At 43.6% G+C, this 26293-nt stretch overlaps 1 protein-coding gene across 5 annotated transcripts in view; it reads right to left on the bottom strand.

Moving 5' to 3' along the window:
• PTPN3 (protein tyrosine phosphatase non-receptor type 3) overlaps positions 1–26293 on the bottom strand; it is a 442179-nt gene that overhangs the window by 62923 nt on the left and 352963 nt on the right. For all 5 annotated transcript variants that reach the window (XM_073587741.1, XM_073587742.1, XM_073587740.1 and 2 more), the window contains 4 exons: positions 19864–19887; positions 18420–18612; positions 12621–12698; positions 12426–12482 (listed from right to left, as the gene is read on the bottom strand). In XM_073587741.1, the coding sequence (XP_073443842.1) occupies positions 12426–12482; positions 12621–12698; positions 18420–18612; positions 19864–19887 (352 nt within the window). The remainder of the gene's footprint in view (positions 1–12425; positions 12483–12620; positions 12699–18419; positions 18613–19863; positions 19888–26293) is intronic.

The raw sequence follows: 26293 nt of genomic DNA, 5'->3' as shown, positions 1-26293 counted from the left end.
TTGCGTGATTCATTATTGCATCTCCACCAATTTTTTGACGTGAAAACATCTCAATTAATGACGTTAAGATATGCGACAAATTTATCACACGATTGCCTCTTTTTAAATTGTCTTTTGTGGTTTAGATAACTTTCAGATTTTTACATTAATGTTGCTTTTCCAGATGTTTTTAAAAAAGGAATCTTTTTAAAAAGTTGCAAAATTCACACTTTGTAACATTTTGCAAAATATACAAGTTTTTGTGCTAAAATAATGTAAAAACTGTTAACCCTTTCACACCACCAGAGCCTGTTTTCACCTTCATGACCAGGCCATTTTTTTTAAAATTCAGACCAGTGTCACTTTATTAGGTAATAACCTGGAACCCTTAATAAATTCCACTGATTCTGAGATTGTATTGTCATGACAAATTGTACTTCATGTTAGTGGTAAAGTTAGGAAGATAGTTTTGGCGATTATTTGTGAAAATATCAGAAATGTAACGAAAATAATGCATTTTCAAACTTAATCTTCATCTTAAACCACAGAGTTATGTCACACAAAATAATTTACACTTGTAAATAAAATTATATACACCATTATATATATATATATATATATATATATATATATATATATATATATATATACACACACACACTCACTGGCCACTTTATTAGGTACACCTGTCCAACTGTGTGTTAAGACTTAATTTCTAATCAGCCAATCACATGGCGGCAACTCAGTGCATTTAGGCATGTAGACATGGTCAAGACAATCTCCTGCAGTTCAAACCGAGCATCAGTATGGGGAAGAAAGGTGATTTGAGTGCCTTTGAACGTGGCATGATTGTTGGTGCCAGAAGGGCTGGTCTGAGAATTTCAGAAACTGCTGATCTACTGGGATTTTCACGCACAACCATCTCTAGGGTTTACAGAGAATGGTCCGAAAAAGAAAAAAAATCCAGTGAGCGGCAGTTCTGTGGCCGGAAATGCCATGTTGATGCCAGAGGTCAGAGGAGAATGGGCATACTGGTTCGAGCTGATAGAAAGGCAACAGTGACTCAAATTGCCACCCGTTACAACCAAGGTAGGCAGAAGAGCATCTCTGAACGCACAGTGCGTCGAACTTTGAGGCAGATGGGCTACAGCAGCAGAAGACCACACTGGGTACCACTCCTCTCAGCTAAGAACAGGAAACTGAGGCTACAATTTGCACAAGCTCATCGAAATTGGACAGTAGAAGATTGGAAAAACGTTGCCTGGTCTGATGAGTCTCGATTTCTGCTGCGACATTCGGATGGTAGGGTCAGAATTTGGCGTAAACAACATGAAAGCATGGATCCATCCTGCCTTGTATCAACGGTTCAGGCTGGTGGTGGTGGTGTCATGGTGTGGGGAATTTTTTCTGGGCACTCTTTGGGCCCCTTGGTACCAATTGAGCATCGTTGCAACGCCACAGCCTACCTGAGTATTGTTGCTGACCATGTCCATCCCTTTATGACCACAATGTACCCAACATCTGATGGCTACTTTCAGCAGGATAATGCGCCATGTCATAAAGCTCGAATCATCTCAGATTGGTTTCTTGAACATGACAATGAGTTCACTGTACTCAAATGGCCTCCTCAGTCACCAGATCTCAATCCAATAGAGCATCATTGGGATGTGGTGGAACGGGAGATTCGCATCAGGGATGTGCAGCCGACAAATCTGCGCCAACTGTGTGATGCCATCATGTCAATATGGTCCAAAATCTCTGAGGAATGCTTCCAGCACCTTGTTGAATCTCTGCCACGAAGAATTGAGGCAGTTCTGAAGGCAAAAGGGGGTCCAACCCCTTACTAGCATGGTGTACCTAATAAAGTGGCCAGTGAGTGTATATACACATACACACACAAACATATATAAAGAAATATGGAAGGGTTAAAATATACACTGCTCAAAAAATAAAGGGATCACTCAAATAACACATCCTACATCTGAATGAATGAAATATTCTCATTGAATACTTTGTTCTGTACAAAGTTGAATGTGCTGACAACAAAAGTCATCAATGGAAAATCAAATTTATTAATCAATGTAGGCCTGGATTTGGAGTCATACAAAATTAAAGTGGAATGTAATGTCCTTAAAACAAGTCAAAATGAGGCTTAGTATTGTGTGTGGCCTCCACGTGCCTGTATGACCTCCCTACTGTACAATGCCTCGGCATGCTTCTGATGAGGCGGCGGATGGTCTCCTGAGGGATCTCCTCCCGGCTCCCAGACCTGGACTAAAGCATCTGCCAACTCCTGGACAGTCTGAGGTGCAACGTGACATTGGTGGATAGAGCAAGACATGATGTCCCAGATGTGCTCAGACGGATTCAGGTAAGGGGAACGGGCGGGCCAGTCCATAGCTGCAATGCCTTCATCTTGCAGGAACTGCTGACACACTCCAGTCACATGAGGTCTGGCATTGCCCTGCATTAGGAGAAACCCAGGGCCAACCGCACCAGCATATAGTCTCACAAGGAGTCTCAGGATCTCATCTCGGTACCTAATGGCAGTCAGGCTACCTCTGGCGAGCACATGGAGGGCTGTGCGGCCCTCCAAAGAAATGCCACCCCACACTATTACTGACCCACTGCCAAACCCGTCATGCTGAAGGATGTTGCAGGCAGCAGATCTCTCTCCACGGCATCTCCAGACTTTGTCAAGTCTGTCACATGTGCTCAGTGTGAACCTGCTTTCATCTGTGAAGAACACAGGGCGCCAGTGGCAAATTTGCCAATCCTGGTGCTCTGTGGCAAATGCCAAGCATCCTGCATGGTGTTGGGCTGTGAGCACAACCCCCATCTGTGGACGTCGGGCCCTCAGACCATCCTCATGGAGTCAGTTTCAAACCGTTTGTGCAGACACATGCACATTTGTGGCCTGCTGGAAGTCATTTGGTAGGGCTCTGGCAGTGCTCCTCCTGTTCCTCCTTGCACAAAGGTGGAGGTAGCGGTCCTGCTGCTGGGTTGTTGCCCTCCTATGGCTCCCTCCACGTCTCCTGGTGTAGTGGCCTGTCTCCTGGTAGCGCCTCCAGCCTCTGGACACTACACTGACAGACAAAGCAAACCTTCTTGCCACAGCTCACATTGAATTGCCATCCTGGATGAGCTGCACTACCTGAGCCACTTGTGTGGGTTGTAGAGTCTGTCTCATGCTGCCACGAGTGTGAAAGCACAACCAACATTCAAAAGTGACCAAAACATCAGCCAGAAAGCATTGGTACTGAGATGTGGTCCCCACCTGCAGAACCACTACTTTATTGAGGGTGTCTTGATAACTGCCAATAATTTCTATCTGTTATCTATTCCAGTTGCACAGCAGCATGTGAAATTGATTGTCAATCAGTGTTGCTTCCTAAGTGGACAGTTTGATTTCACAGAAGTTTGATTTACTTGGAGTTATATTCTGCTGTTCCCTTTATTTTTTTGAGCAGTGTATAAGAAATTTTTTATTATTCGAACAAAATTTACAAAACCCTTTTTTTTTTCAGGGACCATATCACATTTGGAGTGACTTTAAGGGGCCTATATGACAACAGAAAGTACCCAAAAATTACACCGTCCTAAAAACTGCACCCTCTCAAAGTTCTCAAAATCAGATTGAAGTTTATTAACCCATCAGGTGCTTCACAGGAATTAAAGCACCCACAAAAATGTTAATTTATTTCCAAATTTTGCATTTTCACAAGGGTAATAGGAGAAAATGCACAACATAATTTGTTATGCAATGTCTCCTGAGTACATCGACACCCCATATGTGGGGGGTAAAAATACTGTTTGGGCACACAGCAGGGCTTGGAAGGGAAGGAGCACCTTTTGACTTTTGGAATGCAAAATTGTCTGGAATTGATAGCTGATGCCATGTCGCTTTTACTGAACCCCTGATGTACCGAAACAGTGGAAACCCCCACAAGTGACCCCATTTTGGACACTAGACCCCTCAAGGAATGTATCTAGATGTGTCATGTAATTTTTTCCACTAAAATGTTGCTTTTACCCCAAGTTTGTACTTTTCAAAGGGGAAATAGGAGAAAACAAACAGTACAATTTGTTGTGCAATTTCTCCCCAGTGCACCAATATCCCAAACGTGGTCGAAAATTATTTTTGAGGCACAGTGTAAAGCTCAGCATTAAAGGCGCACCAAATTATTGTGGAGATTTTGCTGTTCTGGTTTGAGGATGCCATGTTACATTGGCAGAGTCCCTGAGGTGCAAGTACAGCAAAACCCCTCATTAGTAACCCTATTTTACAAACAACGCCTCCCAATTAATTCATCTGGGAGTGCAGTAATCATATTAACAACACATGTGCCGCGCAGAAATGTATAGCATTGGGCAATGAACAAAGAATAATTACCACAATACATTGTTTTAGCCACAGATTTTACATTTTTACAAGGAGAAATGGGTCAAAGTGGCACCAAAATGTGTTACAATTTGTCATGAACATGGCAATACAACATATGTGCATGTCCAGTATTGCTGGGCCACATGACGAAATTCGGGAGAGATGATACGCCATTTGACTCTTGGAGTAAAAATGATCATAGAATAGTTTGTGGGCTCCCTATACAGAGCCCACAAGTGCAAGAAGAGCAGATCCCCCCTCAAGTGACCACATTTTGGAAATTACACCCCTCTGGGAATTAATCTACAGATACAGTGGTGATTTTGACTCAATGGGAGTCTTCCAGAAAAAAGCAGCAATGGATGTAGTCAAGTTAAAATTGCAATTTTCCATTGTAGTGGCCAGTACGTTGCAGTGCCTGTACATTGTATTGCCCATACAAAATATGTCTAGCTTGCGCTTCTGGAAACACACACCCCGTAGATTATGTAAGCTCTCATTAATATAGAAATATCAGACATGTGGATGCTAAATGAGGTTAGACATCTTTGAGAGGCAGAATGAACAAATCAGCAGCAGGTTAAGAATTGGTTTTAAATATTTTTGCACGCTGTTCCTCGTGCAGTATCAGATTTATACTGTTATTTTGGGTTTGGCTGCTATCATACACTAAAAACAGTTTTTTATACAAAAAAGAACTCACCATAAAATCCTTTTCTCCGAGATGCTCATTGGGGGACACAGAGACTGTGGGTGTATGCTTCTGCCGCTAGGAGGCTGACACTAAGTGAAAAAAAGAGGTTAGCTCCTCCTCCGCAGTATACACCCTCGCCCCTATTGCGGGCGGAATTCAGTTTGGTGCCAAAGCAGTAGGAGGACAACAAAATCAGCTTTAATACAGGTACAACATGTCCAACGAAAAACACCACCCCTATATCAAATAAGTAAACATATATTAATTTAAACAAAACAAGAGCCAACTGGCTAATAGGGTGGGTGCTGCGTCCCCCAATGAGCGTCTCGGAGAAAAGGGTATTACGGTGAGTTCTCACAAAAATCCATGTTTCTCCTTCGCCTCATTGGGGGACACAGAGACTGTGGGACGTCCAAAAGCAGTCCCTGGGTGGGAGATTGACTTACCGATCCAAGCTACATACACCTATTGTTTAAAGGTGCGCCACCGCTGCTTGGAGAATCCTTCTACCCAGGCTCGCATCCGCTGAGGCCTGAGTATGGATATTGTAATGTTTGGCAAATGTGTGCAGGCTGGACCAGGTTGCTGCCTTGCAAACCAGTTCGGTCGAAGCTTGATGCCGAAGCGGCAAAGAGGCGCCCACAGCCCGAGTAGAGTGCGCTCTGATCCCTGCTGGAATCGGCGTGCCTCTAATGCAGTAGGACTCCTGAATAGTCAAACGAAACCATCTGGCTATGGTCGATTTGAGGCAGCGAGTCCCTTCCTGCGCCCTTCGGGGAGCACGAACAGCGTGTCGGTCTGACAAAAGGGTGCCGTCCTTGACACATACCTCCGGAGGGCTCTTACCAGGTCTAACGTGTCAAGAGCCTTTTCCACACGGTGCACCGGGGCTGGACAAAAAGAAGGCAAGACAACATCGTCATTAATGTGAAATGAGGACATGACCATCGGGAGAAAAGGAGGGGCTGGTCTGAGCACCACCTTATCCTTATGGAAAGTGAGGAACGGAGCTCGGCAGGATAGGGCCGCCAGCTCCGAGACCCGCCTGATAGAAGTGATGGCCGCCAGGAACACCACTTTCCAGGAAAGGTACCTCAAAGACACATCCTGCAGTGGTTCAAATGGAGTTTCCTGCAGATCACTTAGTACCAGGCTAAGGTCCCAGGCGTCCATCGGCACCCTATAGGGAGGTACCAAATGGGAGACTACCTGGATAAAAGTCTTCACCTGCAAATTGGTAGCAATTCTGCGCTGGAACAAAACGGATAAGGCCGATATTTGTCTCCTGAGGGAACTTGGGGCTACGCCCGAGTCTAGGCCCGACTGGAGAAAAGCCAAGATGTTGGGGATCGAGAATCTCAGCGGAGAAACACCATGGCCTCGACACCAAGCGAAGAACACCTTCCAGGTGTGGTGGTAAACTCGTGCTGAAGCAGGCTTCCGGGCGCTAATCATTGTAGCGACCACCTTGCTCCCGAACCCTGCCTGGGTTAGAATCCAAGATTCAACGGCCACGCCGTCAAACACAGGGCCCCTGAGCTCTGGTGGCAAATCGGCCCTTGAGAAAGTAAATCCGGGCGCTCTAGTAGACGCCAAGGGACGTCGGCGAGTAGCAGCATTAGATCTGCGTACCACGCCCGACGGGGCCAATCTGGGGCCAGCAGGATTGCCAGAACACCTTCCGTCTTGATCTTCTTGACGACTCTCGGAAGTAGTGGTAGCGGGGGAAAGAGATACGGGAGGCGAAACTGGTTCCATGGCAGAACCAACGCATCCACCGCGATTGCCTGCGGGTCCCTAGCCCGAGCGACATATGTGGGCACCTTGGCGTTCACTCTGGAAGCCATCAGGTCCACATCCGGTGTACCCCACCACTGACAAATCTGCTGGAAGGCTTGGGGATGTAGAGACCACGCTCCGGACGCAAGACCCTCCCGGCTGAGAAAGTCTACTGCCCAGTTTTCCACGCCCGGGATGTGAACTGCTGAAATCACCGAGTGGTTTGCTTCGGCCCACTGAAGAACATGCCCTACCTCGTGCATGGTTGCTCTGCTGCGAGTGCCCCCTTGGTGATTTATGTAAGCCACCGCCGTGGCGTTGTCCGATTGAATTCGGACAGGGCGGCCTGCTAGGAGGTGATGAAACTTCTGAAGTGCCAGCCGAATTGCTCATATCTCCAATAAATTGATCGGGAGGCGTGCCTCCTGTGGCGACCACCATCCCTGGGTTGTGTGGTAGTGAAACACCGCTCCCCAGCCGAGGAGACTGGCGTCGGTTGTCACCACCAGCCAATGGTCTGGGGGAAATGGTTTCCCCTGGATCAGAGAGGAACTGGCTATCCACCATCCGAGAGACTGTCTGACCTGAGAGGACAGATGACACTGCCCATCGAGCGTGAAAGGGTTCTTGTCCCAAGCTGACAGGAGGGCGTGCTGCAGGGGGCAAAGATGGAGATGGGCGAAAGGTATCGCTTGCATTTCTGCCACCATTTTTCCTAGAATCCTCATCCCAGATCGGATGGTATGAGGGACTGGTTGGCGAAGTGCCCGGACTCCCTGCCGGAGAGCCAGTACCTTCACCCGAGAGAGAATGACCAACCCTCGGCAAGTGTCGAAGATCATTCCCAAGAAGGAGATCTTCTGAGCTGGCACAAGGGATGACTTTTTCGCATTGACCAACCACCTTAAGCGGGCAAGAGTATCCAGCGTGATGCTGACATTTTCCTCGCAAGCCCGTATTGAAGGGCCTTTGAACGAGAGGTCGTCCAGATAAGGCAAGACGACTATGCCTCGAGAATGCAGTATGGCCATGACAACTGCCATAACCTTTGTGAACACTCTGGGAGCCGTGGCTAGCCCAAAGGGTAGCGCTACGAACTGAAAATGTTGATAGTTGATGGCGAAGCGTAGGAACCTCTGATGAGGAGGAAAAATGGGAATATGCAGATATGCATCTTGGATGTCTATTGAGGCCAAGTATTCTCCCTGCTCCATGGCCGATATGACTAAACGGAGAGACTCCATCCAAAAATGTCTGATCCTGATTTTGTAACCTGAGTACACCAATTCTTCTACCCATGCGTCGTGAGCGACGTTGGCCCAGACGTGATGAAACCAGAGTAGGCGGCCGCCCACCCTGCTGGTGTCGTCTGGTAAAGGCCTCAAGTCATTTGGCTGATGATCTTTGGGAACTGGATCCTCTCGATCTGGCCTGTTGAGCATGCATTCTCCCCAATGGGTGGCTCTACATGAGACCTGCTGCTCCCTATCCTGGATGGGGCGGCCTGAGGCGGCGGAATTGGGCCCTGTAGTCCACCCGGGGTTGCGAAAGGCCCGAAAACGTGCCTGAAAAGGGTGAGGAAAAAGCGGTTTGACCTTTTGCTGAGGGAGAAACCCGCTCTTTCCACCTGTGCAGTCGGAGATAAGTTGGCCCAACTTTTCCCCAAATAGGCGGCCGCACTGATAAGGCAGGGAAGTCAAGGACTTCTTAGAAGTAGAATCGGCTCACCATGTCCTCAACTACAGGGCTCTTCTGATAGAGACTGCATTAGCGGCAGCAAATGCCGAACAATTGGCCGCATCCAAAGACGCATTAATTACATAGTCTCCGGCCATCGCCATCTGACCTGCGACCTCCGAAATCTCTGCAGGTAGATCCTGTTCCTGCGCAATCTTGTTTAATGTTTCTGACCATGATATCATGGCCTTAGCTACCCAAGTTGCTGCGAACGAGGGAGCGAGTGCAGACCCGGAGGCTCTAGTGAGGTGGAGGTTCCTTCTAAAGACAGCGAACCACAGTCCCTGCCCTTATCTGGGGCTTGAAGGGACTCTATTGCTCTCGTAAGCGACGCCATGGATTGTGACAGTGATCAGGCCCACACTGGGGGATTTGACACATTGGTCGCGGTCGCAGGGGAGGGCTCCTGGGCGCGTTCGGAATCGCAGGCTTCGCATAAATGCTTGCTTTGCGCCTGCGGAAACGCAGCCCGACAAGAGATGCATGCAGCGTAAAAGAACGTGTGCGTCTTTTCCTTCTCGGACATGCTGTATCTGTCCGCTGCTGGGTCTATCGGGAGGAGGTAGCACCTCGTTTTTCCCTGTAGCGTGGCCTCTCAGGCACTTACCCCAGTCCTGCGCACCCCCCCTGACGTGGATCTTCCTTCAAATCGCATGCCGACATCTGCGGTGCGCGCCAGCCTGTGAAAACGGTCCTAGGGACGGTACTTCCGCTTTGCGGCCTAGCCGCGCTCCGAAGCCGGGGCCTCAATTTCTATCGTCGCCCAGTGCAGGGTGGGCGGAAGTGACGCGGGGGGGGCGGTTATGGCGCTACTGACCGGTGCGGCATTCCAGGTTGCCGCCTGACTTCCTCTGCATGGCTAGCGCTGTGGGCTCCACGAAGACTTCCAGGAGCCCTCCCAGACCCTCTCTCCGATGATCCTCTTCCGCCGACTAGTCTTGTGCCTCTGTACAGCCCATGGTTTCAATACCTAGGGGTGGTCAGGGCTAAGTCCGGCATTGCGTCCCACGTCGCGGGAGAGGATACGTGGAGGCGACACTCTCACGTGCTCAACCGTTGCTGGTTTGGGGAAATCGGACCCTTTCAATAGGATCCGTTGCCCCTGTCACATCTTCATGGGAAAAAGACAAAGAAAAGGTCTGGAGAATAACCAGACTTGTGCCTCCATGGACACTAAGCAAAAAACATATTTTCGCCCGCGATAGGGGCGAGGGTGTATACTGCGGAGGAGGAGCTAACCTCTTTTTTTCACTTAGTGTCAGCCTCCTAGCGGCAGAAGCATACACCCACAGTCTCTTTGTCCCCTAATGAGCATCTCGGAGAAAAGGATTTTATGGTGAGTTCTCACAAAAATCCATGTTTTTTTTGTATAAAAAACTGTTTTTAGTGTATGATAGCAGCCAAACCCAAAATAACAGTATAAATCTTATACTGCACGAGGGACAGCGTACAAAAATATTTAAAACCAATTCTTAACCTGCTGCTGATTTGTTCATTCTGCCTCTCAAAGATGTCTAAACCTCATTTAGCATCCACATGTCTGACATTTCTATATTAATGAGAGCTTGCATAATCTACGGGGTGTGTGTTTCCAGAAGCGCAAGCTAGACATATTTTGTATGGGCAATACAATGTACAGGCACTGCAACGTACTGGCCACTACAATGGAAAATTGCAATTTTAACTTGACTACATCCATTGCTGCTTTTTTCTGGAAGACTCCCATTGAGTCAAAATCACCACTGTATCTGTAGATTAATTCCCAGAGTGGTGTAATTTCCAAAATGTGGTCACTTGAGGGGGGAAAAAGACAAAGAAAAGGTCTGGAGAATAACCAGACTTGTGCCTCCATGGACACTAAGCAAAAAACATATTTTCGCCCGCGATAGGGGCGAGGGTGTATACTGCGGAGGAGGAGCTAACCTCTTTTTTTCACTCAGTGTCAGCCTCCTAGCGGCAGAAGCATACACCCACAGACTCTGTGTCTCCCAATGAGGTGAAGGAGAAAAAAGTTTTCGCTGGAATGGTTTGAGGGTGCCATGTCACATTGGCAGAGCACCTGAGGTGCCAGAACAGAAACCCTTATATGTGAACTCATTTTGCAAACTACACTCCCCATTGAATTCACCTAGGGGTGCAATGATCATATTGACACCACATGTGCCTCATAGAATTTTATACCACTGAGCAGTGAAGAAAGAATAAATTTCATTTTTACCACTTAAATATTGTTTTAGCCATAAGTTTTTAATTTTTGTAAGGGCTAATAGATAGAGTTGAGCGAATATCTTCGGTTCAAAAGTTAAAGTGCCGGGAGTGGTCTGTGACTGCTCTTGGCACTTAGCGCCGGGTGTCAGCTGTCAGAATCAGCTGACACTCGGCCGTGATCACCTGCAGACACCTGATGGTGTTCCCCTGCGCACCCCCCGCATGCGTTCGCTATGACGTAATATTCCGTCCATGGTCAAATAGGCCCGGGTCACATGGAAGGAATATTACATTCGATGTCAGAAAGGGGTTAAAGTTTAAATTGGGCCCTTATTATTTAAAAATCTGAAATGAAAAACTATCACAAGTAATAAAATAAAAAGAATAACGTTAAATAATTCTCGTCTGCCCTATGGACCTGATTCATTGTTTTCAGTTTTTTTAAGTTACTTTCCTTTTTTGTCTCGTGGCATTTGTTTATGATTTTTTTGCACCATATTATTTTTAGACATGATTCTCTAAATTGATTAAATAATCAGCCAAAAACATATGGAAAACCCTAAACCCCGTCCACAAAGGTGAACTTAAAAAAATAAATGTTCACATAAAAAAACTTTTTAAAAAGGTGCTAATTAAAAGAATTGGGTGCAGATAAAAAAAAACAGGCAAAAAACACCATAAATTAGACAAAGAAGGCACAAATGCAATAATGAATTGGGTCCCTAGTTTCTGTTTGTGAATGTTTGGCTGGGTTCACACAAATAAATTTCACGATCCATAAATGAACTGTAATTTCAGGACTGAACATGGGTCCCACAACCTCGTATATACCCAAGAGATTTTCAGTTACTCCGGGTAATGCAGTCCATATACTGGGAAATATGCTCGTGTGAACCCTGCTTTCCTCAAAGTGATTGAAGAAGCGTAATTCTGAATAAAATAACAGCTTGGAACAAGAAAAACAGAATAAAATAACAGCTAGTCCAGGAGCAAGAAGTGGGCAAAGAAGGATGCAGACTACTGCAATTTTTCTATATATTTCTGTCTATAGCCAATTGGACACTAAGTGGGTGATAACGCTCAATGACACATACTGTACATCGCACATTTCTGTAAAATAATGCTATCTGCATAGACATAAGATTCATGCTCAGAAGAGCTACATGTGCATGTTACTATGTGAAACAAATGTATAACAGCCTTATGTAGAAAAAAAGAGCTTATTCCACCTTTCCCTATATATAGACCTTATACTCATTTCTAGTATACCTGGCTTTAAATGCTGTTTGTCTTTTAAAGTGCACCTGAAATACTTGCAAAAAAAGAGGAAATTGAGCATGAACTGCAGCTTTAGTTGTAGATTTTCTTACTATCTGTGCTGCTTGCCACTCATATTACACAATGGAGGACAGAGTATGCCGCCTCAGCTTCCAACTTCAAGCATAGCTCTTACATCCAGTCTTACTTTGAATAGAGGAGAAAATCTAAAAACGCATCTCACTACAAATGTTCTGCTGTTCTGAAAGTTTGGATTATTACAACTACAGTAAGTGGCAGAATAAATCTATGATCACAGAAATTGAAACTTAAAAAACTGCATTAAAATGAACTTTATGCTGAGCACAAAAAAATCAGAAGACTTACAGGTGATCCTGGGCTGATTCTGGAGACCACCAACTGCATCTTTTGATCCACACCACCCTGTAAATATGGGAAATCATTTAATTCCTCATCACTTTATGAATATGGTACATAGAAAATACTGAAAAATATATCTGGTGAGAGGTTTACTCAACAGTACAATAAAAACCTCAAATAATTGTATATAAAAGTTTTTACCTTTAGGTTAAATCCAAATTTGCCCTCCTCATCTGGTGAAATACGGACTAACAGCAAATCTCCATTAGCAAGTTCGTTCTATATGAAAACAAAAAATAATATACTGTATGCACACTGCAGAAATGTCAGACTGAAAAGCTTTGTTCACTAGCAGGAAAATAAAACCCCAATAGTCTTTATTCTGTCAGGTGTCGGCTTTATAATACTTCACATTCCGAAAGGGCTAATGCTGGTAATTATATCTTTACTTTGTTCCATGTGAAAAGCATTTAACTTTGGAAGAAAACTGATGACAACAAATAGAACAATGACATGACAAAATATGAGTCATAATAATGCTGAAGGCGATTCGTTACACTGATTTTTTATTTTTAATTACTTTTTTATATAATCTATTTAGCGGGTAAAAGTACAGTATTTTCACACGCAGAGGGACCGATTCAACAAAGCTTTTACAACAGTATTCTAAAAAGCTTTGGTAAGTCACATCATTTTGGCTCAAATGGAGGCAGCGCTAAATCTATGCGACTTTTGGCGTTCTTGCATCATTTTCGCCAACTCCAGCAAAGCTGGTGCGGAGCTGGGCAGGAACGTGGCATGATGACTGTCACTCATCCTGAATTTGCTTCAGCAGAGACTGGAATAAGATACACACAAAGGAGTACACCACTCACCCAATGCTCCTGATACATGAAGCGCCATACGTATGAAGAGCAAGGAAGAACGCCGTATGCACTATTTAGGAGGGTGCACAAGTAGGTACCCACACCTTGTGTAAACATTAGAAGACTTGGCACTCAACTTCCGGAATAATGCTGGTTATATTTAATGCAGCCTAAATAATTAGTTTGGACCACAGGCGGCCTTCATCAGTTTGCAGACTGCTATAAGATATTAAATATCTGGTCAGGGAGAGGTATAAAGGAATTCACTATATCACTTTAAATACAGGAGCTGGAGTGCAGCGCTGGTGTGGACACAGAGAAATAAGCTGTCCTTCCAAACGTTTGAGTGGGTGTGTGCGGCATACAGTGATGCGGTGTCCACCGCTCATCAGCTGGACACCGCGTCGCTGCAGGCTGCGCACACCCACTCAAATGTCTGGAAGGATGGCGCTGCACTCCAGCTGCCATATTTAAAGTGATATAGTGTATTCCTTTACACCTCTCCCTGACCAGATATTTAATATCTGCAAACTGATAAAGGCCGCCTGTGGCCGAAATGTTTTATTTATTATGGCTGATAAAATATACCAGCATTATTCCTGAGGTTGAGTGCCAAGTCTTCTTACGCATGCAGCGTGTACAATGCTGGTCTTGCTGTATCGGGGCCAGAGTTTTTGTTGCATTTCTTTTTGCAGAAAAAAAAATTACAATGGCCAGCAGTAATTCCAATTTTGTGTGTTATTTTTTTATTGCTCCTCAGCCTCACTGATCTCAATAGGAAAAAAAATCCAAGCAATATTTACATGGTGCGTTTTTCAAAGAATCTAAAACACAAAGGAAAAAAATCAGCATGTGAATGAGATTTTTTAAATCTGTTGAAATTTGATCCACTTACAAAAACTGAATGGAAAAAATGCAGCAAAAACACCACATGTGAACTCATAAGTCCTCAGTATCTTATAATAATATACAGAAAGGAGGCAAAGCACAATGCAAATAGCAAGGAATAAGCTGCATACCATGCATATCCAATCATCCATACACAATGGGGAAGACAGGTGTGGTTATCAAGATTAGGATTGTCAAGATGGCAGCAAGAGCCTTCAGCAGACCCCTGGCTGCCATTGAAACAAACCAGTAGACAGAGTATGGAGATGGGTGTCTGAACAGGTGTGCTGCCCAGATTGCCTGTGCGCCACCTCCTTTCCTGCCTTTTGCATTGTTAGCTAACCATGTCTCAAGGTACTGATTATGTATGGTGATTGGACTTTTACATTTCCTGGGACATATTTCTCAAGGCGGGTTAATACCATTATAGAGCTGGGAGACTTAGGGTCCCGTTACACTTAGCGACACACCAGCAATCCTGACAACGATACGACCTGGAAAGGATCGCTGGTGTGTTGCTAAATGGTCGCTAGTAAGCTGCCAAACAGGCAGATCTCTTCAGCGACGCAGCAACGATCCGGCAATCCTCGTAACGACCTCGCTGGTCGTTGGTACCTTGTCACACAGCAGCTTTTCAAACGATTCCCGCCTGCATCCCTGAGTTCTGCGTCGCCAACGAGATCGCTTGTCGGTGTCAAACACAGCGATGCATGCTGGCCAGCGGGACGCCGATGACGAAAAAATGGCCCAGGACATTCCAGCACGGTCAGCGATATCCAGCAGGGAGGCCGGTCGCCGCTGCATGTCACTTGTAGCGAGATCGCTGGCACGTCACAAAATCGTGACGCTTCAGCGATCTCTCTAGCGATCTCGCTATGTGAGAAGGGGGCTTTAAGGTGTTGTGAGCTGTTCTATGCTAGTGTTATTAGATACTTCCATCTAAACTTTACATTAATCAAGTGCTACTGAACTTATTCATTGACTTACATCACTTATTTTATTTGTATGCCATTATTATATTTAGGATATTTTATGCTACAACTGACTGTTCACAAGTGTACACTTTGTTTATTTATATACTGAACTCTTGGTTTTTATATGATTGCAAATTAGGATGACAATTTCAAAGGATTTTCTTGCCTTCTCCTAAGGCTTTTTTTTTATCCATATTGTGGGTCTATCTACATCCTTTTTGCCTAGGTGTTTTTAATATTACCCTCTCCCTACCACTTTTTGAATATTTTCTATTATTATTTAAGAATAAACTTTACTCATTTATTATTCTATTACTCTGACATGCCCCATTGTTGTCTTTTTTCCTTTATCGGGTTTATTATTTGTATCATTGATATTTACCCTATATGAAAAGTTCATTTTTGGTCTGTATTAAAGAATTATTGGTGGTGTCAGGGTGCTGCCAAGAATATAGCACAACAAGGTGAGCAATTTACATCCCACCACCTCCCCTATTACCTTGCGATCTCACACAGTGAGCACTCCCTTTTTCTTTCTCTTTGCATAAAAAAAAGAGTGTTTTTTCTATAGGATGAATTGGCTGTATTTGGACTCTCAATATTTGAAAAGGTCAAGTAGGTAATCATTGGGTTAAACAGCAGCAATCAGAGATCGCTCAATTGGCTGCTGCTACAGGTAGGTGCCGTCTGCGTAGAGTGGACTCAGTATGTCCTGTATATGAGATATAACATATATTTACACCAATATTAAAGGTGTGATTACTTATGTGTGCTGATGTGGTATATTTGAGAAGATAGAGGAAACATGGCATACAGTTGTCCAATTCAGGCTATCTTACATTTCCCCGTTGAAAACACTAGACTGAATGTGTATGGTGAGTCAGGAATGATAGCTTCCAGCCTAACAAGTATTTTCCCACCAGCCATCTAAAGTGTTCGAACCACTTAGCCGGATGTGCCCTACAGAGGATAGAACCACTGAAAGTACATAAGGTAGCATGAGCACAAACTCTGAGGATGTCACATGAGATATCCATTAAGTTGAATTTTACTTTTAAGTGTTTTATGTTTTAATGCTCAGCTAACAGGTTCTAATCTGTAGAAAGTATACCCAGACTTGTTTCCACTATAACTTTGGGAAGGAAATTGTCCCATATTCATTCTTCATATTGTTTCTTTTCCACTTGGTTTATCCAGCAATCATGCTGTTCTGATAGAAGTTGATGGGGTGCCACCAAGGAGACCAATCAGATTAGCTAAAGCTGAAAATGAATTGAGGCTTGCAAGAGATGTCAAAAGCAATAAAAAAGGATTTTGGGGATATGTCAAAAGTAAAAGAAAAGTCAAAGATGCTATAGGATTTTTACAGCATGAAAATGATGAAATGGTAAGACAGGATGTTGAGAAGGCTGAACTTTTAAATTCCTATTTTGCATCTGTTTTCTCTCAGAAAGGAAATGTAACATCAACTGTTTTTCACTGTCCTATTAAGGGAATAGAAGAATCCAGGATATCTATAAACAGAAAGATAGTGAGGAAACACTTAGCTAACCTAAATGAATTCAAGTCTCCAGGTCCAGATGAATTACACCCCAGAGTACTGAAGGAGATAGCAGAAGAAATTTTTGAACCCCTCTCCATAATCTTTGAAAATTCTTGGAGAACAGGAGAAGTGCCAGAAGACTGGAGAAGAGCAAATGTTGTTCCTATCTTCAAAAAGGGGAGGAAGGTGGACCCAGGCAACTATAGGCTGGTGAGTCTGACTTCTATACCAGGAAAGATCTTTGAACAAATTATTAAACAACATGTATGTCAGTACCTGGATAAGAATGAAGTGATTAAACAGAGTCAGTATGGGTTTGTAACTAATAAGTCATGTCAGACTAACTTAATTTCCTTCTATGACGGAATCACTGATTGGGTGGATCAAGGAAATGCTGTAGATATAGTATATCTTGACTTCAGCAAAGCATTTGACAAAGTCTCTCATACAATCCTTATTGAAAAAATGACTAAGTATGGAATGGACAGGACAACTGTTAGGTGGATTCATAACTGGCTTAGTGATCGGACCCAAAGAGTGATCGTAAATGGCTGCACATCCAGTTGGAAGAATGTCTCAAGTGGGGTACCACAGGGCTCTGTCCTGGGCCCTGTATTGTTCAACATCTTTATCAACGATTTAGATGACGGAATTGAGGGTAAACTGATTAAATTTGCTGATGACACAAAGCTAGGAGAGATAGCTAATACTAGAGAAGAGAGAGAGAGGATTCAAAAAGATATAAATAAACTGGAGAAGTGGGCAGCAACTAACAGAATGGTTTTTAACAGGGAGAAATGCAAAGTACTACATCTGGGCAATAAAAATGAAAAAAGCATATACAGAATGGGAGGAATAGGGCTAAGCGACAGCACATGTGAAAAAGACTTGGGTATACTAATAGATCACAGACTGAATATGAGTCAACAGTGTGATGCAGCAGCAAAAAAGGCAAATGCAATTCTAGGATGTATTAACAGAAGCATACAGTCTAGATCACGTGAAGTCATTATTTCCCTCTACTCCTCTTTGGTCAGACCTCATCTGGAATAGTGTGTCCAGTTTTGGGCACCAGATTTTAAAAAAAAAATCAACAAACTGGAGCAAGTTCAGAAAAGAGCGACCAGAATGGTGACCGGTCTGCAAACCCTGTCTTATGAGGAAAGGTTGCAGGATTTGGGAATGTTTAATTTGCAAAAGAGAAGACTGAGAGGAGACTTAATAGCTGTCTACAAATATCTAAAGGGCTGTCACATTGTAGAAGGATCAACTTTATTCTCATTTGCACAAGGAAAGACTAGAAGCAATGGGATGAAAATGAATGGGAGGAGACACAGATTAGATATTAGAAAAATATTTTTGACAGTTAGAGTGATCAATGAGTGGAACAGGCTGCCACGAGAAGTGGTGAGTTCTCCTTCAATGGAAGTCTTCAAACAGAGGCTGGACAGACATCTGACTGGGATGATTTAGCGAATCCTGCTTTGAGCAGGGGGTTGGACCAGATGGCCCAGGAGGTCCCTTCCAACTCTACGATTCTATGAGACAATTATTTGATACAAATGAGTGTTAAAATGATGATTTCTCTAAAAATGCGGCTTAGCTTTAGAATAAAACTCATTTTATTGGCACTAAGGAACCTGTCACTAAAATCTGCTCACATTTAGAGTAGTAAAATCGTGTTGATAGGTTCCCTTTTAACTGATGCTAGTTGTGAAAGTGAACATACCTTATCATAGTAGTATTGCCCGGAATCATCTGTTGAGTTCCCTTTCTTGATGGTATCATAAGTATCTAAAAAAGTCTTGTCCACACCTTCAAGCGGATGTGAATATGAATGATTTGGCACAACATTGGGAGAACTAGGAAATGAACCTTGACTGCTCAATTGATTTTCCTTTGGACTGTATTCTAAAAGGTTTCTAAAATATCAACAGTAGAAAAAGATGGAATATTTAGTGTGCTTCGTATAGACTGATGCAGACAAAACAATAGAAATACTATACATAAGATATTGAGAGGTCTCTCTCTTTATGCGTCACTTCAATTGTCAAACTGAAAAAAAAAATGATCTTGTTGCCCAAAGCAACTAAGAACCTAGTTCTCATTGTAAAAACGGTAAAGGGATTGTCTGCTATTTGGACAACCCCTTCCTAAATGTTGTAGCCCCCTAAGGAAAATAAAAACAAAAAAACAAAAAAAACAAAACTTATACTCGCCTATGGCCATGTTCCAAAAAAATGCTGGCACTAAACAGATATCCTGATGCTCACATGACATAGTGATGCCACTTCAATGCTGCAGCCCTTCAGTGGTCAGTGACGGGCTGCAGCATTCACGTGGCATAACAATGTCAGGCAAGTGTCGGGAGACATTGCTGAAACAGCAGAGATGCAGGAGGAGAATATAAGTTTGTTTGTAATTATTTTACATGGGAGACTACAGCATGTAAAAAGTGGTTGTTTAAGTAGTTTTAAATTAGTTGTCCACTACTCGGGACAACCCCTTCTGAATACCTATGTGTCTTCTTTTTAAAATAATACCTATAATCACCTCCGGTGTCAGCGCCGTTCAAACTATGATGGCACTGGATTTTCCTGGGATTGCGTGACATTGTTATGTCACGCAAACCCTGCGGCCAATCGGTGCTTGCTTCACTATACCCTTGTTCTGATTATATACATCCACAGAAAGTGAGAGATGGGAGAGTGAAGCAAACGCAAATTGCCCACAGGGATCGCGTGACATGTCACACAATCCCTAGGAGAGCCAGTGCTGAAACAACTGGAATGGGACCAAGCACCAAAAGCAAGTATAGGTGGTATTTTATAAGGGGAAAGCATAGGGACTGAAAATGGATTGTCTGAGTAGTGGACAACCCCTTTAATAAATGAAGCTCAATGAAAAGATTGATGTATTTACAGATTTTATTTTATTGCAGATACAATGAAAGATATGGAATTCATATTTATAAAACCATTGTGTCATTTTTACTGACAAATGAATATACTGAAAAAAGTCCAAACTGACTTTTATTTACCTTCAAAGCAAATTCATCAATAGACTGTTCAACCTTGTTGATGATTTGTGTGTAACCTACCCTTAATGAATGATTATCAATATCATTCTCCCCCAAAATATCCAACCTATAAAAAAGATGAATCATCACTTACTTTGGAGAGTCTGCATCAGACAACCTAAACAGAAATAAAAGAAATAGTGAGATATGCTTTTCCTCAACAATTGCTGATCCTTTATAGAGCTGCATTATTTTTTTAACAATACAATTGTACATTGTTGTATTCAATTTATGTATATCATTAAGGCAGCTATCTGGACTGAGCTTCTATTACTGCAGTCACGAACATTTGACCTGTGTTGCAACTAAAGGTCATCGTGAATGATGGATCCTGTGTTACTTGTACACACTGGAGGAGATACCTGCCATTGTCATTCTGCCCGTGACAATTCTGAGATAATTGCACATCTCAACAGAACAGGTAATATTAGCTTAATGCCATGATCACAGGATCCATTTTCTCTCACCCAAAAAAAATGGTCTGATTATGTGATAGAGTGCGATCAGAGTGCGATCTGATTTTCTCAGTCATCATCTGAGTGTGGTTCGATGTTTGCCACACACCCATAGATATGAGTGACCGAATGCCATCCGATTATCAGAGGCACCTCATGCATGCTGCACTATTTTTCCTCAGACCGAATCGGTCCATGGAAAAAAAACAGACATGTGCAGTGCCTCACTGAATAACAGGGGGAAGAGTGTTATCCCTCAAAACAACACTATTACGGAGGCATGCATGAGCCCTAATATTCCGGTAAGTTGAGTGATCAGAACAGAAAATTGCAAGATTTAAGGATCCTTTACATGCAGATAGTGACAGGGAAAAATTATGGAAAAAAGAACCTATCACCAGGTCAAATGCGACCTGTTTTTGCTCCCATTTATTTCCCGCTGCTCCTGAATAGTCAGTTTTTCAGGCTTCTGTGAATTCACCATAATGTTCCAGACATATGGGCCTTTTTAGGTACTGGATATGTTTATGATCTTTACCAATGGGGTGTTGCTGACACTGTAACAATATAAAGCAGCATAAACATACGCTCACAGAGTATCCTGCCACACCCCCTTGGTAAAGACCAAAAAAATTACCACGGAATAAAAAGAGCTGTATCTCTGGGACCATAGAATGGATTTAATAATAAAAATACTAATAATACTTAGGGGAGGAGTGGGAATAAATAAGAGAAAAAAGGAATCTTTTCACTTGTGATAGGTCCTCTTAAAGCTAAACAGCAGAACATTTTCGAATGACTGATTCCCGTTAAAATGAAACACGACTATAAATGACATGAGTAGATGGGCGTTTCATCCACATTCTGAAAATAACAAACACCCTTTACACATCACCGATTACTTGTTTTTTTCGTATGGTGCTATATCTGACCATCTGACATAGCATACATTGTTTGGTATTCGGATTTCTCAATGCTATGCTTAGCTTACAAGTTGCACAACAGAACGGCATGTACACCAGTCTTGTGTTAGCACATCATGTTGGAGCGCAGAAACAATAGCCCCAGGAAGACTTCTGTCTCAGCAATTACATCAGAAAAACATTTAAAGTGAACCTGTCAGCAGAATTGTGCTGAGTAACCAACACACAGTATCAGGCCGGTGCCATTATACTGAATAAAATGATACCCTGGTTGATGAAATCCGTCTTATGGTTGTTGTTTAATCTTTATTTTCAGTTTTGAGTTAAAGATATGCTCGTGCTCCGGGGAGGGCTGTGGGGAGCGTCTTCATGTGGTGCTCTAGGTATTCATAATGCAGACTGCTGACAGGTCACTGATCCTTCACTGACCTGTCCCCTAGTTTACATAATGAATATTATATACACATATTGGAAAAAAGCCCTTCTGCAGTCAAGTGCCGGCTGTGGAACCGGAGCTACAGCATAATCACATGTGTACTGTGCATATACAGTGCCTACAAGTAGTATTCAACCCCCTGCAGATTTAGCAGGTTTGATAATAATAATAAATAATAATAATAAATTTTATTTTTATAGCGCCGACATATTCCGCAGCACTGTACATTTCAGAGGGGATTTGTACAGACAATAGACATTACAGCATAACAATAATCACATACAGTAGATTATAACAAATAACAAGAGGAGTGAGGGCCCTGCTCGCAAGCTTACAGACTATGAGGAAAGAGGTAGACACGAAAGGTGGGTGGTAACAGTTGCTCTGATTATATGGACCAGCCATAATGTTAAGTGTGTAACAGTACAGACACAGAGGGCTAATGGATGCATAAAGCATGTGGGAACATGATGCTGGGAACCTGGTTATGGTAAAACTTTTGGCTCTGCCACACAGGGATAGGTTAGGTTAATGTGTTGAGGCGATAGGCCAGTCTGAATAAATGCGTTTTCAGGACACGCTTAAAATTGTGGGGATTGGGGACTAATCGTATTGACCTGGGAAGTGCATTCCAAAGAATTGGCGCGGCACGTGTAAAGTCTTGGAGACGGGAGTGGGAGGTTCTGACTATTGAGGATACTAACCTCAGGTCATCAGCAGAACGGAGGGCGCGGGTAGGGTGGTATACTGAAACAAGGGAGGAGATGTAGGGTGGTGCTGAGCCATGGAGGGCTTTGTGGGTGAGGGTAATAAGTTTATACTGAATTCTGGAGTGGATTGGTAGCCAGTGTAATGACTGGCACAAGGTAGAGGCATCGGTGTAACGATTGGTGAGGAATATGATCCTGGCTGCAGCATTCAAGACAGATTGGAGAGGGGAGAGTTTGGTAAGAGGGAGACCGATTAGAAGAGAGTTACAATAGTCGAGACGAGAATGAATAAGAGAAACAGTAAGAGTTTTTGCAGAGTCAAAAGTAAGAAAAGGTCGAATTCTAGAAATGTTTTTGAGGTGCAGATGACAAGAGCGAGCCAGTGATCGAATGTGGGGGGCAAAGGAAAGCTCGGAATCAAGTATGACCCCAAGACAGCGGGCATGTTGCTGGGGAGTAATAGTGGAACCACACACAGAAATAGCAATGTCGGGTATAGGTGCATTAGTAGCGGGAGGAAACACCAGGAGTTCAGTCTTTGACAGGTTCAGTTTCAGATATAGTGAGGACATGATATTAGACACAGCGTTTAGACAATCGCCAGTGTTTTCTAGAAAGGCTGGCGTGATGTCAGGAGAAGAAGCGTATAATTGGGTGTCATCAACATAGAGATGGTACTGGAAACCAAATCTACTGATTGTTTGACCAATAGGGGCAGTGTACAAGGAGAAGAGGAGGGGGCCTAGAACCGATCCTTGAGGAACCCCAACAGTAAGGGGAAGGTGAGAGGAGGAGGAACCGGCAAAAGAAACAGTAAAGGAGCGGTTGGAGAGATAGGAGGAGAACCAGGAGAGAACGGTGTCCTTGAGGCCAATGGAATGGAGCATAGTGAGGAGGAGCTGATGATCCACAGTGTCGAATGCTGCAGAGAGATCCAAGAGAATTAGCATGGAGTAATGACCATTTGATTTAGCTGTTAGCAGATCATTAGAGACTTTAGTGAGGGCAGTTTCAGTGGAGTGTAAAGAGCGGAAACCGGATTGGAGAGGGTCGAGAAGAGAGTTTTCTGAGAGATAGCGGATAAGACGGGAGTGGACCAGGCGTTCCAGGAGTTTAGAGATGAAGGGAAGATTAGAGACAGGTCTATAGATAGCGGCACAGTTTTGGTCGAGGGATGGTTTTTTAAGTAGTGGATGTATGATGGCATGCTTAAATGAGGAGGGAAAAATACCAGAAGAGAGAGAGAGGTTAAATATTTTAGTTAGGTGAGGGGTGACAGCAGGGGAAAGGGACTGGAGGAGATGTGACGGAAATGGGTCACTGGTGCAAGTAGTTGGATGAGAAGATGCAAGGAGCCTGCTTACTTCTTCTTCTGTGACTGGTTCAAAATCAGAGAGTGAGTTAGATGCAGTGGGGGAGGGAGGACGGTGCATGGTATGAGGGGATTTGGAGATAATTTCCTGTCGGATCTGGTCAATTTTTTCTTTGAAGTAATTGGCCAGATCGTCAGCTCGGAGCTCCATGGTTGGGGCCTGTACTCTTGGATTGAGTAGAGAATGAAAAGTGTCAAAGAGACGTTTCGGGTTTTTGGACAGTGAGGTGATGAGGGTGTTGAAATAGGTTTGTTTGGAGAGGTGAAGGGCAGTGTTGTATGTTCTAAGCATAAACTTAAAATGGATGAAATCTTCGTGTAGATTGGATTTTCTCCACAGACGTTCGGCGCACCTGGAGCACCGCTGCAGGAAACGTGTTTGCACCGTGTGCCAGGGTTGTCGCCGTCTGTGTTGTGGTGTTCTATTTATAGGGGGTGCAAATTCATCCAGTGCAGTTTGAAGTGTTTCATTGTAATGATTCAATGCAGAATCAGGACATGAGAGGGAGGAGATAGGGGCCAATGAAGACTGCAAGTTCTTTATAAGTTTCTGGGTGTTAATGGCCTGTATGTTTCTATAAGTCTGGACAGTGGGGGTGACCTGAGCAGCCTGGCAGTTCTTTATAGAGAATGAAAGAAGATTGTGGTCAGAGAGCGGGAGAGGGGAGTTTGCAAAATCATCCACTGCACAAAGCCGAGAGAAGACCAAGTCGAGGGAGTTTCCGTCTTCATGCGTTGGAGAATTAGTGAGCTGCGAAAGGCCAAATGAGGAGGTTAGAGATAAAAGGTGAGTAGCAGATGGGGAGAGGGGAAGAGCAATGGGGATGTTGAAATCTCCCATGATGAGGGTAGGGATGTCACAGGAGAGAAAATGTGGAAGCCAAGTGGCAAAATGATCCAGGAACTGATGGGAGGGGCCGGGAGGACGATACACCACCGCCACTTGCATGGAGAAGGGGGTGTAGAGTCTGACGGCATGGACCTCAAAAGAAGGGAAGACAAGTGAGGGTACTTGAGGGATAACCTGAAAGGTACATTTTGATGATAGGAGCAGACCAACGCCTCCACCAGCTCTATTGTCTGATCTTGGGGTATGAGAGAAGTGTAGCCCCCCATATGAAAGAGCAGCAGCAGCGGTAGTATCTGACTGCTGGATCCAGGTTTCAGTAAGAGCCAGGAGGTTAAGAGAATTAGAAAGGAAAAAGTCATGAGTGAAGGAGAGTTTGTTACACACTGAGCGAGAATTCCAAAGTGCACAATTAAGAGAGACAGATGGCATGCAGGGAATATTAATAAGATTAGAGGGGTTTCTGAGTGTAGCAGTGGGGGGGTTTGACTTTCTATAACATGGGGGACCAGGGTTGGGAGCAATGTCTCCTGCGACTAGGAGAAGGAGGACAGAAAGAGTGAGCAGATGGTTAAGTGATTTGTGAGAGCGTCTCTGGTGTTGAATGGTGGGACTGCCTGGATCTGTGCAATTTAACAATGTGAAAAGAGCGTGAGTGCTATACATAGGAGAGGAAAGGAGTGAGGGGCCAATATGGATGGAGTGTGGAGAATTAATGCCAGGGCGGTGGATGTGTGTGAATGCAGCGGCCAGGATATAAATTACACAAATGCATATGGTATATATTTGTTGTGCTCCAAATGTAGAGGGAGTAGATGTATATAAATGTCTTACCTGTCTCCTGCCCTGTCTAACTGCCATGTTATAACTGCCAGAAGTACTTTGATACATGTACTTCGATTACATGTGCATATATGCCACCCCTGCATAAATGCTCCCCCTAGTTATGTCCGAATATATAGGAGATTAAGGCTAAGTTTTTTTTTTGGCTCTCTCTTCTCGTTAATCAACCACACTAAATTGAGACACCAGGACCCAATAAAATGTTGTGGTCAAATAAACACATGTCCAGCACTACATGGATCATAAAGCACTTTGAAAAGTTTCATGACCTCACAACATAAGGGGACAAGCAGAGTAAGTTGAAAAAAAACTATATACCAGATATAAGTTTGCAGAGTTGAAAACACATAGATAGCATTCAGGATTAACTGCTTGCTGACATTGAATGGAGACACAGGAGTGGATTCAGAGCAGAGATTGGAAAAGCTGGTTACCAGATATAAGTTTGCAGAGTTGAAAACACATAGATAGCATTCAGGATTAACTGCTTGCTGACATTGAATGGAGACACAGGAGTGGATTCAGAGCAGAGATTGGAAAAGCTGGTTACCAGATATAAGTTTGCAGAGTTGAAAACACATAGATAGCATTCAGGATTAACTGCTTGCTGACATTGAATGGAGACACAGGAGTGGATTCAGAGCAGAGATTGGAAAAGCTGGTTACCAGATATAAGTTTGCAGAGTTGAAAACACATAGATAGCATTCAGGATTAACTGCTTGCTGACATTGAATGGAGACACAGGAGTGGATTCAGAGCAGAGATTGGAAAAGCTGGTTACCTGTATGCAGAGAATAGAGATGCGTGTCACATTCATCCATGTTATAACTGCCAGAAGTACTTTGATACATGTACTTCGATTACATGTGCATAAATGCCACCCCTGCATAAGATGCAAATAAGTTAGAGCCTTCAAACTTCACACAAGAGCAGGATT

Source organism: Dendrobates tinctorius, unplaced genomic scaffold (genome assembly GCF_039654945.1).
Source record: "Dendrobates tinctorius isolate UK_male_01 unplaced genomic scaffold, ASM3965494v1 ptg000102l, whole genome shotgun sequence".
Lineage (NCBI taxonomy): Eukaryota > Metazoa > Chordata > Amphibia > Anura > Dendrobatidae > Dendrobates > Dendrobates tinctorius.
The sequence above is the reverse complement of the archived record's forward strand: the minus strand, read 5'-3'. Positions and strand labels throughout refer to the sequence as shown.